The sequence below is a fragment of the Mauremys mutica genome, chromosome 7 (genome assembly GCF_020497125.1).
Source record: "Mauremys mutica isolate MM-2020 ecotype Southern chromosome 7, ASM2049712v1, whole genome shotgun sequence".
Classification (NCBI taxonomy): Eukaryota; Metazoa; Chordata; order Testudines; family Geoemydidae; genus Mauremys; species Mauremys mutica.
In genome coordinates this window covers 99297493-99318015 of record NC_059078.1, presented here as the reverse complement: position 1 = coordinate 99318015, position 20523 = coordinate 99297493, and the positions used below count along the sequence as shown (strand labels likewise).

The following is a 20523-nucleotide window of genomic DNA, read 5'->3' as shown; positions in this document are numbered from 1 at the left end:
CTGTGAGAGTAAGGGGGAGACCTTTATGGCGGGGTGGGAGGCTGAGGCAAATCACCTGGCCGCTGATTACGCGCAGCCAGACACCAGGGAGATTAGAAGAGCACACCAGGAAGCGGTGCGCATCAGAGAAGCTTTGAAAACGAGCTTCATCAATGGCCAGGGTACAGTGCGACTGCTGTGTTTGTTGATGAACACCCAACCCCCCTTGATTGACTCATTCCCTGTAAGCAACTCACCCTCCCCCTTCGAGTACAGCTTACTTATGCAAATAAAGTCACTCTCATTTAAAAATCATGAATTCTTTATTAATTTATTATAAAAAGAGGGAGAGAAGTAAGGGTGTGGTTTGGGAGGAGGATAGGAAGGATGGAGAAGGCCATTAAAAAAATTTCACATTAACGACAGCCTTCTGGTTGGGCTGTCCACGGGGGTGGAGTGGGCGGGTGCACGGAGCCTCCCCCCACGCGTTCTTACACGTCTGGGTGAGGAGGATGTGGAACATGGTGAGGGTTGAGGGTGGTTATACAGGGGCTGCAGCAGCACTCTGTGATCCTGCTGCCATTCCTGAAGCTCCACCAGACGCCGGAGCATGTCAGTTTGATCACGCAGCAGCCCCAGAGTTGCATCCCGCCACCGCTGATTTTCCTGCCGGTCTTCCTGCCGCCACCTCTCATCTCGGGTGTCCCTCCTGTCCTCACGTTCACTGGCCTCTTTCCTGTAATTTGATACCACGTCCTTCCACTCATTCAGATGAGCTCTTTCATTGCGTGTAACTTCCATAATATCCGAGAACATTTCATCTCGCGTCTTCTTTTTCCTCCGCCTTATCTGTGCTAGCCTTTGGGATGGAGGAGGGATGGTGGAAAAATTTGCAGCTGCATGAGGGAGAGAAATATTTAGAAAGATACATTTTACAGAACAATGGTTATACTCTTTCACAGTGAATAGCGCTATTCACCTTACATAGCACATGTGATTTCCCTACAAGGTCGCATTTTTCACCTTAATAGTGAGTGCCTGCAGCTCTGGAGTTACTGATCTCACAGACACAGGTCCGGGCATCAGAATTCAGCTTGCATGCGGCCATGGTAAGCCACTGTCTTTCGGCGTCTGCAGTGATTTACCCCTCCCCCCAATGCATGGCTAATACCACGCTAGCTCCCTGCTAATCAACACCCTTCCCACCCCCCCACCCACTGCGTGGCTGGTAGCTTGGGGAAGCCCCGCTGTCCAAACACAAAAAAGATCATTGGCATTTCATTCCTCCCCTCCCCCCACTTGGCTACGTGGAGGAAAGGATTTTTTTTTAAGCTGCTGCAGTCCACGAACCCAGTAGGAAAATGGCCATCCCCCTTAATTAAATTCCTGATTTTTAACCAGGTTATCCTGAACGATATCACTTTGCTGAGGATAACACAACAAGATAAAGAACGGATGCTTCGTGAATGCCAGCAGTCACCGGGACCATACGCTGCTATGCTTTGCCACGCAATGATACCTGATTACTTGCTACATGCATGGCGTGGTAAAGTGTCCTACCATGGTGGGCGGAACAAGGCTGCCTTGCCCAGAAACCTTCTGCAAAGGCTTCTGGAGTACCTACAGGAGTGCTTCATCGAGATGTCCCTGGAGGATTTCCTCTCAATCCCCGGACATGTTAACAAACTTTTCTAAGTAACTATACTGTCTGCGAATGCATCCCAAGTCCTCAGGGCAAATCAATCATTAAAAAAGGCTTGCTTAAAAAACAATGTTTGCTATTTACAAAGGTACACTCACCAGAGCTCCCTTCCATGGCGTCATTGTCTGGGATAGTGGCTTGTGAGGGCTGGGAGGAGGGTAATTCCGTCAGGGTGATAAAAAGCTCCTGGCTGCTGGGGCTCACGGAGTGCTGTGTGCTCTCTGCTAGGTCTTCCTCCTCTTCTTCATCTTCATCTTCCCCGTCTGCATAATCCTCAGCCATGTTTGTTAATATGTAGGCCACATTTCTCTCATGACCCTAATTTATTTGCCCCAGTGAAGGGTAGGAAATGAAAGCAGGCATTTCTGACTGCCCTAAGTTCCAACACGTTGATGTGGAGACTGGTTTCCAGAGGTGTCTATCTGCCCTGAGTCATGAGGGCATTGAGGTGAGCAACCCTTCCCAAAAGTGATGTATCTATTGTCACAGTTAAAGTTGGAGCTTGGCGAATTAGAGGAATGGCTGCACTGCCGGTGAGTTGATTTTTTTAATCAGGCTAGGGAGTTCCTCACCTGGAGAGGAACCTTGATCTACCTGTCCAAAGTGTCTCTGGCTGGTGAATAGGACATTCTGAGCCAGCCTTGGAAGTAGCAGAGGCATAGCATTGCATGATCAGTCCCAAAGGTACAAGCTGCCATGTGTCCCAAGAATTCCTTATTGTAGTTTGAGGACTCCCCTACATAATCCTGACCAGATCTGACAAAGTTATGAATCTGTCCATGGGAAGGTAGACCCTCACTGCCAATAAATCAAAGAAAACTCCTGAGTAGTATTTTCTGTACAGGGGTTAATATGGATTTTTTATACATTTATCTAGAGACCAATTCCTTGAAAAAAGAGCTGTCTGAGTGAAGACAGCACTGCATTGTAGGATTGGTTTTGAGTAGCTAGTCATTGAGGTACACAGAGACTAGAATTTCTTTTCATCAGAGGTAAGCAGCCACTATTGCCAGGACCTTTGAAAATACCCTTAGGGCCAAAGAAAGGCTGGATGGAAGAATTCACTATTGAAAATGATTCTGGCCTATAGTAAAACATAGGTGTTGTGACAAAGTTCCTCCTCTACCTTGGTGGGCCCTGCGCTTATTGGCGGATTTTGCTAGCCTCAGAGATCTTCCTGAGTTGGATCAGGAGTTGGCAGGTTTTGGGGGGAACTCGGGCCCACCCTCTACTCCGGGTTCCAGCCCAGGGCCATGTGGATTGCAGCTGTCTATAGTTCCTCCTGTAACAGCTGCATGAGAGCTACAACTGCCTGGGCTACTTCCCCATGTCCTCCTCCAAACACCTTCTTTATCCTCACCACAGGGCCTTCCTCCTGGTGTCTGATAACGCTTGTACTCCTCAGTCCTCCAGCAGCACACCCTCTCACTCTCAGCTCCTTGCGCCTCTTGCTCCCAGCTCCTCACACCCGCACCACAAACTGAAGTGAGCTCCTTTTTAAACCCAGGTGCCCTGATTAGCCTGCCTTAATTGATTCTAGCAGCTTCTTGATTGGCTGCAGGTGTTCTAATCAGCCTGTCTGCTTTAATTGTTTCCAGAAAGTTCCTGATTGTTCTGGAACCTTCCCTATTACCTTACCCAGGGAAAGGGGACCTACTTAACCTGGGGCTCATATATCTGCCTTCTATCACTCTCCTGTAGCCATCTGGCCTGACCCTGTCACAGTATTTAATGTGTGATGGGTGTAATACTAAATCGAAATAGGCATCTTGTAGGTCAAGGGTCAAAAACAAAATTTACTTCCTCTAGTGAAGGAATTATAGCTGCCAGAGTCACCATCTTGAACTTTGGAGGCTTTACAAATTTGTTTAGTAGTTTTAGATCCAAAATTGGTCTCCATCCTCCTTTGGCACAAGGAAATACTTTGAGTAACACCCTTTTCCTTGTGAGGAGGCAGGACTAGCTCTATTGCTCCTAACTGGAGGAGAGTCCACTTCTTGTTTCAATAAAAGCTCGTGAGAGAGGTCCCTGAAGAGGGACAGGGAAAGGGGTAAAAGGGAGGGACATAAAGTGGATGATATAGCTTGATGTTATAACCTCTATGAGGCTGTAATGGCATTAGCACCTGCCTCTTGCCAACGCCCTTTTCTGGCTGATATATGCCTGCAATCACTCTGTTTTGAATGGAGCAGCACTCTCCTCTTGCAGGAACCCCCTTCCGGTCAGATAGGAGCCTGCTTTTTCCTTTTCTTATGATGGGGTGGCACCTGCCTCTCACGAGTGCCCCCACCCCCAGCCGATGGTTCTTTTGGCCGGTCTTCAGTGACGCAGCAGACACACTATCCCCCCTTCCACTGTATATAGTCTATAGTTCTTGTGCACAGCCCTGGTATGGGGAGATAGCACCAAGGCTTCCTTCCCAGAGGCACTGCCTTCTTTAACAGCCCAACAAGGGCCCATCTTGGTACCCTAGGTTGGTGTCCTTTTGGCATCCCTCACCTGGGCTCAGTCTTTAACCAGATCAGCAGGGCCCCTCACAGTACCCTGACCTGGTCTGTCTAGGTTCTGGACTCAGTCCCTGGGCTCAGCCTGCCTGCATTGACCTATCCCTGGTCCAGCTGTTCTTCCAGCCAGCCAGGCACCCAGTTCTCCCTCTTCAAGCTCCAGGCAACAACTGACTGCTCTGCTTCTGCTGCTTCCTTTTACATGGCCCTTCTGGCCCCTGATTGGTTGCTCCAGCAGCCCCTCTGGCTGGCTGCTTCCTCTGCACCCACTCTAGGCTACCAGGAGGACTTCTCTTCTGTTCTTTTCTGGGGCGGGGTGAGGCAGGGCTATGAGGCCTCCAGCAGGGGGCCTCAGGACCTAGTCCAGCCCACCATACACCTCCCGTTTCAGACAGGATTTCGGGCAGTGGTTCTTCCCTCAGTCCTTTTCTGCCCCCATCTTCAGTCAGGGCATATTCTTTTTCTTGCCCCTGTCAGTCAGGGCCTTTTCTTCCAGGTCTCTCTTACCTATAGAGCATTCAAGAGTCCTTTCAGTACACCTCTGCCTCTGGCTCTCCTTTGCCTCTGCCTCTGACACTGGCTTTGTTGTGCTACTGCCTTTGCCTGTGGCTCTCTTTCGACCTCTGCCTCTGGCTTTACACAATAAAACAGTTAAAATCTTGCCTGTTGTTTCCGTGGCTGCTTCAGCCGAAGTTGTTTTACTGCCTCTTTGCGGCCCTTGTGGATCAGGGTCGGTCTGAAGATCCTCACCCCTGATATCATAATATAATAGAGTTGGTATCCGACTCATGAAAGCACCCCCTCTCTGGCCGATACGTGCCTGCTATCACTCAGTTTTGAGTGGGGCAGAGGACTGTCCAATTCCAACCTCCCTATGTAATAGTGTTGGTGGTCTAGTGAATCGCTACTGATAAGCAGCCCTGGGATGTGTAGAAGCACCATGTACAGAAATAGAAAAGACTAACCAGAAGTCTTCTTCATCCTCCTCAGTATCCTCCAACTGGGGAACACCAGTGAAAAAGGGTTGAGAGTCCCGTGGAACCGGAAAACAATGGTAAGCTGGAAATCAGTGTCTCAGTACCCAGAGGCATTCGGTACACATGAGCAATGGGAACTCTGGTTCATCCATCACAAACAAGTCCTTAATTCTTGTGGTACTAAGTAGGAATTGGGACCAAATTGGTAGCTGAAGAAGGCTGTACCACTGACTGGGAATATATCGACACTGTGGTTTGCCTGGTACCAAGGGTGCTGAGTGGGTAGGTACTGATGGTGGGGCTGTGCCAGAAGGTAACTGTCTGGAGTGCTTATTCATGCCCATCTTGTCCCTGGTAGATGGTACCAGCACCCTATCAGAGATGTGTTTCTCCAGGACTTTCCGCTAATACAGGAGGAGTCTTTTGCCTTTATGGTACTGAGCCAAGAGGTCGAGGCTTCCAAGACTATGGATCTAGCAGAGGACTGGGGCCATTTAAGAACTAGCTCCTTATGATGAGAGTGTCCGAGTGCCTCTTCTTCAAAGCTTTCTCTGAAGTTTCCATAGCCTTCCTTTTCTTAGGAACTTGCACTGAGGCTGAAGGGCCATTTGATCTGTCCAGAGACAGATGTACTGGATGGAGTGGGGGTCTGGGAAACTCCTGACCTGACTCAGAAGCATGTCAAAGGGAGCACTCCATCATGAACAGTCTCAGTTCTCAGTTTAATCACACTGTTCTTCCTTGCCCTGGATATGAGGGCCAGGCAGAAGTTGTACTTCTGGGAGCTGTGAGACTCCCTCAAACAAATATACTTGGAATGGGTGTCACTAACAGGCATAGCCTCTCAACAGGAGAGGTGAGCCTGGCATGCCCTATCAGGAGAATTAGACTCTCCAAAGGGAGGGAAAGGAAACAAATCAATCTTGTCACTACTTATATCTAACTAACTAACTATAAACTATCTACTAACAATTAACTGCACTAAGCTAATCCTAAACAACCAACCATAAGAAACTGTACATGAGATAGACAAGGCATGCTCAAGGCAGACATACTAAGGCTCCGTCTCAGGCTGAGATGTTGATTAGGAACTTAGAATGGTTCACCAAGCAGCCCTATCTCACCTCGGTGAATGGCACAAGGATTCCTAGAATGCATGTGCAGGTTGAACAGATGCTGCTAACAGAAAATCTCGGATCAAGGACTCGAGGGGTGCACATGCACCTGAAGTGGAGCAACCATAGGGACACTGCTCAAAGAAGTCAAACTTCTTATGTGTTTCTCTCAGTGAGGTATTAATCCAACTGGATAAGCAGAGAAGGAAGCTCCAAACTGGACACTAGGAAGTTTAGACTTGAAATTAGACGAAGGTTTCTAACCATTAGAGGAGTGAAGTTCTGGAACAGCCTTCCAAGGGGAGTAGTGGGGGCAAAAGACATATCTGGCTTTAAGACTAAGCTTGATAAATTTATGGAGGGGATGGTATGATGAGATAGCCTAATTTTGGAAATTAATTTGGCAATTGATCTTTGATTATCAGCAGGTAAGTATGCCCAGTGGTCTGTGATGGGATGTTAGATGGGTTGGGATCTGAGTTACTACAGAAAATTTTTTCCTGGGTGCTGGCTGGTGAGTCTTGCCCACATGCTCAGGGTTTACCTGATCGCCATATTTGGGGTCGGGAAGGAATTTTCCTCCAGGGCAGATTGGCAGAGGCCTTGGAGGTTTTTCGCCTTCCTCTGCAGCATGGGGCACGGGTCACTTGCTGGAGGATTCTCTGCAGCTTGAGGTCTTCAAACCGCAATTTGGGGACTTCAATAACTCAGACATAGGCTAGGGGTTTGTTATAGAAGTGGATGGGTGAGATTCTGTGGCCTGCATTGTGCAGGAGGTCAGACTAGATGATCATAATGGTCCCTTCTGACCTTAAAGTCTATGAGTCTATAAGTCTATAAATAGCAGGAAAATCCTGGATGGTGAATGGTCATCATTTTGCCCATGAGAACAAAGGAGGAAGAATCACCAAGTGTCTGTGTCATGGCAGAGTGAGCTACAGGAATGGGATTTCAAAGGAAGGTCTCAGTGTTAGAGTAACGCAAAGTGCTTTCACTCTGACATAGCTCTGAAAAATACTAAATACTACCACAGGTTTGGTGTAAGAGGTCAGGAGCAAGGAGGCCAAACACTACTCCCTGAGGAGACTATCAACTCTTCTTCAAGCATCAGTCAAAGAATTTAGACTTAAGACCTCGGTCTCACAGTGCACTATACTGCCAACAGACCACTAAGCCAGGCTCAAATCTTTTTCACATATAAGTAACTTACTGCTTCCCACTTCTCCATTTATGGGTTTAACTTGCTGGTCACAGCTAAATTCTGCCTGTTCCAATACACCTTTGCTTTGCAGTACAGTATTGTCAGGAATAGGTAAATATATTTTGGCCAACATATTTGTCCTTTTAGATGATTCACAAATCTAAAAATAAAACAATTTGTGCTGTAGTTAAGATGTGTCAAAAAAGAACAAGTTCCAGCAAAGAGATTCTGAAAGAAGCTGTGGGGAGGGGGAAGAAACTCCAAAAAGGAGGATTAATATAAGTTTAGACAGACAGAATATGTACTTGTAATGAAAAAGTGGTTCTGTTTGCAAAATCTTTCTTAACTACTTATATGGTCTCCATTTCCATAGTATCTGAGCACCTCACAGTCTTTAAAAAAAATTCTCTTAACATCTCATGAGGTACTATTATACCCATTTGTAAGAACTAAGGCACAGAGAGACTAAGTGTCTCGTGCCTAAGGTCACACAGTAAGTCTATGGCAACAGAGCGAACTGAACCTGAATCTCACAATCCCTAGCATCCTAACCACTGGGCCAATGTTCCTGTCAAACAATAGCCTGTTTGTATAGGCATACATATATTCTGCAATTGTAACTTGGACAGCTGTTTTTGAAAATTTGGTTTGGTATTTTGTATGCTAATTTTATAAAGAAACTATAACATGACAGAAAACACAAACATTAAGGGGCCAATCCAATTTCCATTAAAGTCATAGATTTTTAATGCCAGAAAGGACCATTAAATCATTTCTTTAGTGACTGAATCCTGCTATCAGCTTTGCCATTATTTTGCCTAGGACTGGTATCAGGCTAACTGACTTATATCAATATGGATTTTAATGCAAGTTGGGGATCAGACCTAAAATATCACACAGAAACGAAGTACAAAAGTAAATTACATTACTATACCTCCAATCGAAGAGATTCAGGCCAATTTAATAACTGAATACTAAAAATTTGCTGAAACATTACTCTAAAATCCAGCTGTAGGGGAGCTACTGAAGTGCAAGAGACTTGCTTTTCATTGTAAAATATTTTAATAAAATACTGTTGCCTCTGAACTTTGGCTCTTCTCTTCTGTTCATACCTATAAATTACCAAATATAATACAGATTTAATTAATTCTAGATAATCAAACTCAGAGTAACAAACTGGTGACTAAAGTGCAACAGTTACCGTAGCATCACAAAAACACAAAAGCTTAGCATATTGGTTAATTTCAAGGGAATACAAATCATGCACATTTGCTATCAAAGATTAATATTGAGTACATAATAAAGAAATATTTAGCCTACATTTGTGAAAAAGACCCATGCATGTGCTCAACTTTACACACTGTGAAGTCAATGGGACTGCATAAGATTAAGCATGTGCATAATTCCTTGAAAGATGATGGCATTAATGTTAAATTTTATTTTAATATAAGATTTAGTTTTCTTAAAAAAACAAAGTCTAAATTTTTAATTTAAATGAATTATTTTGAAGCTATTTACTTTCAAATTATAATACACTAATTTCTAAAGATATGTGAAATTAAAACATACATATCATTATTCTACCTTGGCAGAGAAATAAATATTTTGCAATTTAATAATTACAACTTACATGGGACACTTGGACACTGCTGTTATTTCTGCAGTCAAAGTGAGATGTGGTATGAAAAGAGGTTCCTTTATCTCTGCAAGTTGTGCTGAACTCACCAATGGAGGAACTGAATCCAAACATCCCTAGAAACCAGTATCAGTATTTTAACTGTTTGTAACATATCTTTTTTAGCACAAGCATTAATTTCCTACATTCAAACTGGTTATCATAACATATCTATAAAAAACGATTAAGCTCCTTTGGTCCCTTTGAAAACCTCCACCTAAATTTTCACTGGATCTGGGACATAAACAGCATCACCTTGATTTCCACAATTCTAAAGCAACTGCTTTCTCTAGCAAATCAAGGAGCACTACACTGCTGTCATAAAAGTGAGTGACAAAACTCTCATTAGCTACAATGTGAAAAGGATCAGGCACACAATATCGATTATTTTAAAACCTCATAATTTAAGTACCTTCTGTTTTCCCCAAGTCTCTGAAATATTGTCAGGGTTATCAATATTATCTTCTCCCTCCAGCCATCTGCCTTTTTCAGCATCTTGTGCTAATCCTGCCTTATATTTATCCTCATTATTTTTCTTGGTCAGCCTTCTTCAAACATGGATACAAAACATTTAAATATTATAATTAGAAAAATGTAGCTATAGTTGTTAGATCACACACTATAATCTTCCAATGTAGAACAAATACTACAAAGTGTTACCTCACAATACATCAGAGTTTGAAACTCGTGGAAGATATCAACAGGATTATAAATTAAAAACACTTTCTGTAATTATTTGCTTTAGTTAGAATGTTTAGGGAAGGGAGATGTCTACATCAAGTGCAAAACCCATGCTTTTTGTTTTGTTTTGTTTTGTTAATCTCTTTTCAAGATACTGATGCTCAATACTTGTATTTGAACTTCTTAAAATCAATTTTCATTACCATAAAATAATTACATAATTACAAAATTTACAATAGGAAATTTATAAGGACTGATAGAGAATTATCAATCAACATTTCAGGCAATACCTTAACTAACCACAATCCTAATTTATAAGAGAGCTATGAAAATATGGATCTAAGGACAACACTATAAGTACACTACATTCACCAAATAAATGTCCTTTTCCAAAATTGTATTCCATGTAAACCTGGTTATGAAACACATGCAGGTTTTTTTGACTGCAGCTTTCTAAATATACTAATAGAAAGTCTATTTCAATTAATGAAATGTCAGAACACAGAAAATATGGTATTAGTTGCACTAGATAAGGGCATCTAGAGTGAAGGGCCATCTACCCAACACAACACCAGTACAATCAGACTGTGTGGGAATTCCCACCTAGGGAACCGGAACCTAGGGTTAGAGTCCTCCCCTCAAACCCAAGAAATCTGGGTTCTAGCTAAACAGGTCCCACTCTCTCCAATACACCCAACCCTCTCTAAGGTGGTAAACCATCCGCTTCGAATGCCTACCAACTTCACTATGAGAATCATTTTCAAATTTGACCCAATGAAAGCAGGATGGAAAAGACACCTCCCCCGCTCTTCCGGAAGACCTAAAACACAATCACTGGATAGTGTCAACTGATATCTGTCCTTCACAGGCATCCTACCCCTTCATGTGCCAGATTTGGCTCAGAACAGAGTATCATGGAGGCACATAATGAATTTGGAGGCCTCTGTGCTGTCCAAATGATAGCATGAGAACTAGCTTAATGTCAAACCAACACAGGAAAGTCAATAGGCTCCAACACAGCTATCTGCAACAGCTATTCCAGCCTAAGAACTGAAATGGTGTATATAGCCCCTCTGATGATGTTTGAGATATTGCATCCAGCTACATTTTTATAAAGTATCTTTGAAAAATTGTATTGAGAATTTACCATTCCTAATTTTACATCTTGACTGGGAGGAGACTCTCTTATGTCTGGAACAGATCAGACCAGCACCCAGAAAGCAGAGAGAGTCTAAGTTGACTGAATAGCTTATTCCACTACTCAACTGCTCTTCTAATTCAAAAAATTGGTACTTAATAGCTAAACTTTTCCTTTCTTTTCATTATCACCAATGTTAATACTTATAAGTATATATGTTTGAAAAATTATATGTAGTTCTTACAGTATACAAAATATACTCTCTGTAATATGTGCTACAGATGTAGGCTATTTTTAATTGGCAATTTCAATATAGCTCGTTTACACAGACATTTCGGAGACACTCTGAAAGGATATCATATCAACTTACTTTTGAAACTGTAATTTTACAGGTGTACTTGTATATTCTTGCTGTCTACGTACAGACTTTATTTGTTTCCAGACTTTTAACATACTATGTATTAAAGAAATATCTTTTTGCTGTTCTAGGTCATACAATTTCTTGGTATCTCTGCAATAAAAATATACAACAAAAAGATAATCTAATTCTCTGATAACAAAATCAGACAGTCTATAATTATACCGCCAAACTTCAAGTTTTAAATAGAACACATTTAAAATACTTTATTCCACAGGCACAGGCTTAGTTTATTAAAATCTGCATATTCATTTTCCATCGATTCTTTGCACATACACTAGCAGATTTTTTTCAGGTACAGCACACAACAATGTGAATTTGGTCCTTTGCCTGCATTAAGTGGGAAAGGGAAGAAAAATATGCAAGAACAGTATGCAGGTTTTCTGAAATACAAAAAGATTTACTGTACAAATCTGAAAAAAAAAAGAGTCTGGCATGTTGACTAATTAATATGGGAATAAAATGAGAAACCACATCTTATTCTCTACACTTGTTCCTTAAAATTCTGTCAGTGACCCATAATTACTGAGGTGAGGACTGAACAAAGGTAACCTGAGATTCTGGTTTGTAGATATTCAGACAGAAATTTATTAAACTGTCAGACTTCCCTGCTTAGTATCTTGGATGTTCCATAGGAGATTAAAAGAATAAGATTGCTTTGTCATGGTATTACTTTCTGCCTAATAGCCTCTGTATAAATATCAACTATTTTTGTTTAGAGATGGCCTCAAACCAAAACTCTAGAACCAAATGGCCCATAAATTCTGGGGTGGTTCTGATATGGATCCAAGTACTTTGCAGGTTTGGCCCATACTTCTTTTTGCTTCTCATGATTTGGTGGGCATGTAAGCCTCTTTTCATTACACAAACTGTAGAAAAAATATCTAAAAAGAAACTAAATTCCTGTATTATTAGATGCAAACAATAAAGACTCCTCTGGAGTCTTGTTACTTAGACTGGAGCCCAGGCTCTAGGACCCTATAAGGTGGGGGGATTCCAGAGCTCAGGTTGGAGCCTGAGCCCAAACACCTATGAGCCTGAATCAGCGGCACAGGCCAGCCATGGGTGTCTACTTGCAGTGTAGACATAATTGTAGAATTCCACCAAGAGAAGGCACCAGGCCTGGCACCTCTGTGGGTACACTTAGACAGCCCAGAGAAGCATCACAGGTACAGCTAAGCCTTGAACAGTGACACCTGTTGCCTTTACCCATGCAAGTAGTTCCACAGACTTCAATAGGATTACTTGTGGCATGATATAGCTAAATATATTGTTAAATATATCAAACAACTCTGTTATATCCAATTTCCACATTCACCGTAACAAGAAAAATTTTATATTATAATTTGCATATCATACAACTTTCTTGCTTCCAGTAAGAGAACACTTTCCAGTTACTTGAAAGAGGCTGTTCTACAGCACAACGTCATTCCAAAGACAAGCCATCCGGTGCTTTATGGTCTGTGTTAAAAATGTACTGTTTGTCTAAAATATAAGATTCTTGGAGTAAGGACTGTGTATTTCTCTAGGTTTTGTACAGTGCTGAGCATGCTGTTATCACCAAATAATAAAAACAATTAAATATCTATGCTATGAGACTTTCACCACTATAACTGCTACTGTGCATCAGCTACTGCAGAAAAGTCACAATGTATTTTTAATTCTGTCTCTCTGTGGGAAAAGAAGTTACATTAGTCATGATAGATGCTGGGAATGAGAAAAATGGAAAATACTGGAAATGTGGGCATGTCAAGTTAAGGTCAGGAACAGTATGAAGAATATTATTTTTTAAAATTTGAAATTAAACCAAATATAAGTAACTCCAAAATCTATTGCAGCAGCGTTTTACCATCAATATTTAAAAACAAATCCAGAAGCTTATGTACAGTTCTCATAAAAAAATGTAGTAGTTGTGTGTTTAGAAAATAGTGCAGTATTACAATAGTTACGCATTATAAAAATGGATGTTTATTAAGGAATTCTAAGGAGTAGACTGAATAGAGATACAAGTTGTCAAAAGAAAACAGAACTGACAGTTGCATAGTGTAGTTGTAATATGCTTGGTTCTTTTCAATAATTACATTACCTTATTTGCCATTGGTAGTCATCTAAAGTTTTCCTGCTCAGTTGGCTTGCTTCCAAACTACTTTCTATTATTTTGGTAGCATTTATTAATGCCTTAAGCTGTAATAAAAATCCCATACATTGTTTTGAAAAAGTTAAAAACTTTTCAGCTGATTAGTGATAAGTTCCTACTGCATTCAGCAAACCTAATAAAAATATTAACGTATTATGCTGATGAAATACCAAACATAATCATACCTAAAAGGTACAAAGAAATTCATTAAAGATGAAATGGCAGCTTTACCTTTACTTTTTCTGATTTTTGTACTGTTAATTCAGACCCTTTTGATCAGTTTTTGTATTCGATTTTCAGTGCTACAGAAAACTATAAAATGTAGATTATTTATCAAAGAACCCAAAATGTCATAATCGGGTCTTTCTCAAAGATGTGTATTTTGGCAACTCTGTTTAAAAAAAAATATTAACAGGGAGATCAAAAGGTTTAGGAGTAGTAAACACCATTCTTAACCTGGTATGATTGAGAAGCAACTACATGAGTGGAAATTTGAATTTCTAACACTTTGAAGGTTTTTCCACATGAGTGTAGTATGGTTACAGCCTGGTACTTTTGTTAGTAAAGGTAAAGATTGTCAGTCCCTTAGCCACAATGTTGAGCAGTATAGTTCTACGGAAGTCAATATTAAGGGGCTCACAATCTGGCTCTAAGTAAACAACATCAAATATGCATCTGAATCAGAGGATATTTACTTAGAGAGACTTGACTTTCAAGCCTATTGGGAGACTGAACCTTTGCAACCAAATTAAGAGATATTTTTTCATCATCTTGATCAGTGAACATTTGCATACAAGGCTTCTATTAATAGAAATTAAATATTAACCGCATTAATAAATCCTTGTGAGTCAAACAGAGAATATACCCCTATTTTTCTTAAATGAACTTTTAGGGCAAAGATCTATATTATCTTTTCTTATTTAATTATGAAATGTTCGTTGTCACATAAGCCAATAACCCAACACATCTGAATTAGTTTGAAAAAATGTTTTTATAGTGCAAAGATTTAGTTTCACCAGCTGGCAAAATGAGCTGCTAACTACAGGTATAGCCACATTGGGGAGTATCTCCATTATTCCCATAAACACAAAAATGTTGCCAGCCAATTATGTGTGTCTTCCCTAGACTGTAACTCTTCCCTCCCTTCTCTTATCCCTCCCAGCTTTTACCCCTTAGCCTGCCCTGTCACCACATCGCACCTCACCCTTCTGATTCTTCCCTTCTCTTTTGTACTGCTTGGGTGCCAGCAAGGGGAGAACTGAGAGCACAGAAGAGACAATCTTCCAGCTCTCAAGCACTACATCACAGTGGTCCCCAGTGACTGGGAAAAGCAATTGCAGGAAGAATCCTGGTCAGCCCCTGTATCCCTGGGCCAGAGTACATTCCATGCAGATATAATCTGAGAATTTAGGTGCCAGCCTCCAACTAAACTCTACTGAGCATATACACACAGTGATTTACAGAGACTTATACATTTGGCTAAATTTAGGTGGATTTTCACAGGGACAGAAAAAGGCACCTTTCTGAATCCAGGGTGACCTCTACCCTGCTACAAAGTTTGGGCATGCTAGTTTCTCACCGAAACAGTTATAACAACATGTTAACATTAGAAAAAACATTTTTCACTAGTTTTGGTCTCAGAAATGGTTGATCCATTTTTCTGAAACTCTATCCCTACGCCCCCTCTCTCCCCAAAAATTTAGCCCGAGGTAGACACCCCGCACAGAATATTTTAGCTCAAAGATTTTAAATTTGGCAAAGTTATAAGGAACTGAAAACAGGGTCTTATAATGGAAAATTTTAGGCAAACTTAACAATAGCCTTTGCTGACACTCCACCTACAATTCATACGTACATATACATACACATTTCCATCCCCTCCTGAACTGTGCATCTTTTATTTCTGAAACTATCCACATTTAAAAAATGAAGCATTTTCTTACCTTTTCAGATAGCAAAAGAGCTATATTATGCTGTTGTCTCTTCTGAAAGCATTCATAAAGTTGGAGCAACCTAGCAGCCAACACATGTTCTTGGCTGAAAAGAGGATGGTGGCTGAACAATAAACTTGATATATTGAGATCTAGTTGATAAAGTTCTCTTTGACCCCCTGATTTAGTTATGATGCAGCTTTCCAATTCAGGTTGCATTGCCTGTTTTAAAATAAACAAAACAAATAAATAAATGTCTTTATTTCACATTTTTGAAAGGCAGTGTTACTTAACAGTAACTGTATCTGTAAGAGTTTTCTTCTTTCAAAATCCAAAACTCTAGTCTCAAAATACAGAGTGATTTCAGTCTGTGGTACTCAACAAAATGGTAGTAACCTTAAACTGCAGTACTTTCTAACTAAAGTCAGCCTCAGACAAATAACAGATTCCCTCATATTCAGACAATAAATGTGAAAGGAGACAATCATGTACTGATGTAATAATAGAATTTGCACCAATATGACACTATCTCTCAAGTATCAAAGCACTTTATAAAAAGTGGGTAAGCAATTCACTGATCCCGTTTTTTAAAAAAAGGTGGAGCCATGGGGCAGTTCAGTGACTTGTTCAAGATCACATAGTAAGTCAGTGACAGAGCCAGGAATAAAACTTAGTTCTATGTTCTGTATCCATGATAATATGCTAAAACCAATTATCCTAAAATTAAGCACTTTATAATCTGCCAACTGTGCTATCTGAGCCAGCTGATTTACAAGCTCAGAATATATTTATAGACAGTGCCTCAGCCGAAGAAGCAGGAAGTTCCATAGTGCTATTCACTTCACCTACAAAAAGCCCAACTAATTGGGCTTTATGCCAGTGAAGTACACAGAGGTTATGGGGCAAAAGTTAAATCTCCTTTGTACCAGCAGGTCAGGCTACATTGCAGCAACTCTACAGCTATCAGTCTAGTTTATGAGTTGGAATAACTCCTGCCCCTCTCCTTGCAGTAACTGAGTGGTATATTAGGACCACTGGATCTGCATAATTGTAGTCAGTAGCCCACAACATGGGCCATGCCCAGCACCACCTTCTATGCCATCCTTTTTGGGCTGTTGAAGAGCCCACTCCCAATCCCCCACTCAAAGATGTTCAAAGATTTCCCTGAATGGCTGCTCTACCCGATAACCTGCTCCACCCACCACTCAAGGTATAACAGATAGCAAGATCTACAGCCCCAAAGAGGAACACAGAACTTTTCGTTAGCAAGTATCAGAACCATGCTTAAAGCAGCTAAGTAAATTCTGCTGACTCATTGTAGGAAGATATGAAGTGGGCATGACCATGTGGTCAGAAAGAATGAGCAGCAAAGATAGGGATGTCTTGCAGGGAACTCTAGAAACAGTCAGGCTTGGGGAGAATTTGTGTTACCAAAAAGCCAAATCCAAGAAAAAGGGTAAATCTGACCGAATACAAAGTATTTACACTTTATCTGATGTTGGATGGGAATGCCAGACGCTCAAAGAGGCCAAATGTGTGCCTTAACTAGAGTGGCAGGTCGGTTTTGTATGCTGGGATTAAATTACTCTTAAAAGAATTGGATTTATAAATATTCAAGGAAAAATGGAAGATATTAAAATACATTAATTTCAGACTAAACTATATACTCTTATGGGTTGCATTAAACCTTGCTGAAATTGGTTAGTGTAACCTTTCATTCAGGTTAAGTATAAAAAGCAATTGAACTACTTTATTCAACCAGATAGCTGAAACAATAGGAGCATCACCCAAAATATGGATACCTAACAAAGCTTGAGTAACCATGTGGCCCAAGAGGTTTCCCTGGTGACTGATAAAGCAAATGCAAGGGCTAGGGCATTAACTGGTAGAACTGTATATGTCTGTGTGTGAGAGAGAAGCAGCAGCAGCAACACCAAAGAAGCGGAGAGAGAAGGCAGCTGAAAGCTGAGGACATTGCCACAGAAGAACTGGTAGTGTGTGTGCTTGAGGAAAAGCTGAGAGAGCACTTTTGGGCTATGTGTTAGCTGGAAAGGGACTTCAAAGAGTGAGCAAAGAAACTACTCCTGCCTCCTGCTGTTTGATCCCATCTGTTTTCAAGGAAACAGGTCTTTATGTACATATTAGGTAAATAAATAGGATTGCATCAAAGAAATACCTCACTCTATCATCAACTTCTCCTCTTAATGGAAACAACCTGCTACAACCAGATTTTGGCTACCTGCTCAGGTCAAAAGGTAACAATGCTGAGACTCCTCAGTGCACAGACTTTTCTGATTTTTAAAATTTAGTGAGGAACAGTCTGTGCAATATCAAATGTGTCCATCTAAACAGTATTATCACCCATTCTTGAGACTGACACTCCATGAAAGGTAGTTTGAACACTGCCTAATGAAATATTTTGCCATGAAAAAAATACAAGCTATTGATTTTTGTTGTATTGTCTAGATAAAGTCCTCTGAATAACTATAGCTGTAAAAAGTAGTAATAGCTGACCTTCTTGTATATTGTCTTTAATCCTGGACCAGTCTTAAGAGGAAAACGTTTTCTGAAGTTTTGTGATTGTTTGATTGGAGAAGGTAATGAAATTATTTCCCCACTTTCTTCAAACCAGTTTTTGCCCTTGTTAGAAATATTTCAGAATTTCAATAGATGTACATATGACATGTTAAAAAATTCTATACATTTCATTTACTGGTTTTATTTTACATACAGCATTTTTAGCTTTTAATAGAACAATATATTTACCCCTTCTTGTTTCAGAAGACGATTTTCCATTTTGTTATAACTTCTCCTACAAATTTCTGGTTTTCTTGGAATATACAATCCTTCATCTTCTAGGATGCGTGGCATCATGCCTTTTGGTAGTTTAAAGCTGTGAACCACTTGAAAACAACAATTACTGCATGTAAATTTTCAACTAAAAGTGATGCAAATAAAATGTAAAACTAAAATTTAAAAAAACCCTGAGTATTTGTACTGCTCTAATTTTTTTACTTGAAAGCATAAAGCGAAAGAGTGATCAAAGGTTTTGTTCTTGATGCTACTGTAAGTAACACCATTCCATAACTATTTCTAACACAAGAACATAAGTCATATAAGTAATTCTGATAACATCAAACTGTTCCCAATCCAGTCAGCTTTCTTACTGCCGGAAAAGAAGGCTCCCAAGGAGTCAGCTGACACAGAGACTAAACTACCCTCTCAACCTAAGGGGTGACTCCTCCAGGTGAGGGTTAAGAAAGATTTGGCAGTGCGGTATGAGGAAGTGTACTGCTGTTGTTGCCTGTGCTGAACCACATCTATGAATTAATATTACTACTATACTTTGCATTTATAAAGCACATTTCATCTGAGCACATATTATTATTAGTAATAATTATTATCCTTATTTTACAGATGAGGAAACTGAGGCACAGACAAGTGTAGTGACTAGCCCAAGGCCACAAAGGTTCTGAACTGATGTCAGTGGAAGTTTTTCTACTGATGTTGATAGGCTTTGGATCACGAGTTGGTGGCAGTATTCGGAGTAGATGCTTGGATGCTTTTGGAGGAGGAGGTGGCCCATATACAGGATGATCTTTCCAGAATCAGAGTATCCTTCCAACCTAAATCTGACCTAAAATATGAGGATCTGGTTTTGAACATCTAATTTATTCCAATTATCTCCTGACATGACCTCCCAGTCTTCTAAGTGGAACAACATAAAAATACAAGAATGTAGCAACCAATGGCTCTCAAGACTGGAAACTGGAATCAGAACAACTAGAAACCTGTTACAACTGTTCCAGGTGGGAACACTTAGAGCTTTCATTCACTTACATTAAAATTCCCTTATTTTCTCTGTACTATAGTTCCCTCGTTAGATCAGCTGCAAGATGACCATGACCCTATTCTTGACAGAGCATACACCTCACAGTTCCTTACTATGTCCACGACCACTCTCCTCCTCTAAAAGTAAAGATTAATTGGTATCTAGGCCCTCATTGAGATCAGATGATTTATTAAAAGAAACCTTTATCATCAAAAATAACGAGGAGTACTTGTGGCACCTTAGAGACTAGCAAATTTATTTGAGCATAAGTTTTTGTGGGCATGCATCCGATGAAGTGGGTTTTAGCCCACGAAAGCTTATGCTCAAATAAATGTGTTAGTCTCTAAGGTGCCACAAGTACTCCCCCTTCTTTTTGCTGATACAGACTAACACGGCTACCACTCTGAAACCTTTATCATCATCTGGCTCTGAGTATTATTCTTAGATTCTATACAATCTTGGACATATCAGTACGCCGTCTCCCTCTGGAGTTAATGGAAGTTTTGTTATTGACTTCATAGGGAGCAAGGTTAGGCTCCTTAATTTTATTGTACTCTATACTTCCAATAAAAATATTTAAAAAAAAAATCAAACTAAGATTTCCCCCCTACATTTTTTTAACTGTGATTAATTTTTAATGGCTTGACAGCCCTAAAAAAAAACCCTCAAAGTTAAAAAAATTCTCATTATTAAATATATATAGTTTAGATTAGTAAATTTAGTAATTTAGATTAGTATTGTACAGATTGTAACATTTTGGGGACTGGTTTTTTAACTCTTATTTGTCTTTAAAATACCTAAAATACCACACATTTGTTACTGTATAAATAATAATTACTTTTTTTTCTGGCAAGAACACTGATTTAACAGTTTAGCTGATCACTGCAATTTCCTAAAATTCTTCCCATCTTCTTCTAGTCCATTTTGTCAACTGATGTGGTGGCAATTTCTGTCCAGCCATGAGATATGTACTGAAGCTGCAGTTAAGTTAAGGCAATAGATAAGTTGGTATGGGTTAATGTAGATAAAAAGGTATGTGGTTAGTGGCAGATGGTTAAGATGATTAGATGCTATGAGCTGGGAGATAAGATGGTAGATGGTTGCAGTTAAGGATCTGAATCACACACTCTTCTTTATTTGCACAATTTATAAAATAATTACACATTTTTGTCATGTAATTTTTGCTTTTCGTAAAATTGAACCTAGTTCAAACGCCAGAGCTACTAGACTAGA

The 20523-nt window shown here is 40.4% G+C and overlaps 1 protein-coding gene across 5 annotated transcripts in view; it reads right to left on the bottom strand.

The window, feature by feature from the left end:
• Positions 1-20523, bottom strand: part of CC2D2B (coiled-coil and C2 domain containing 2B) — a 111028-nt gene that overhangs the window by 61274 nt on the left and 29231 nt on the right. For 4 of the 5 annotated variants that reach the window (XM_045023935.1, XM_045023937.1, XM_045023936.1 and 1 more), the window contains 9 exons: positions 18225-18361; positions 17973-18098; positions 15471-15680; positions 13477-13574; positions 11343-11483; positions 9566-9701; positions 9109-9230; positions 8413-8590; positions 7488-7638 (listed from right to left, as the gene is read on the bottom strand). In XM_045023935.1, coding sequence (XP_044879870.1) covers positions 7488-7638; positions 8413-8590; positions 9109-9230; positions 9566-9701; positions 11343-11483; positions 13477-13574; positions 15471-15680; positions 17973-18098; positions 18225-18361 — 1299 coding nt within the window. Of the gene's footprint in view, positions 1-7487; positions 7639-8412; positions 8591-9108; positions 9231-9565; positions 9702-11342; positions 11484-13476; positions 13575-15470; positions 15681-17972; positions 18099-18224; positions 18362-20128; positions 20260-20523 lie in introns of those variants that run through there. The other variant, XM_045023938.1, reaches the window with a different exon arrangement.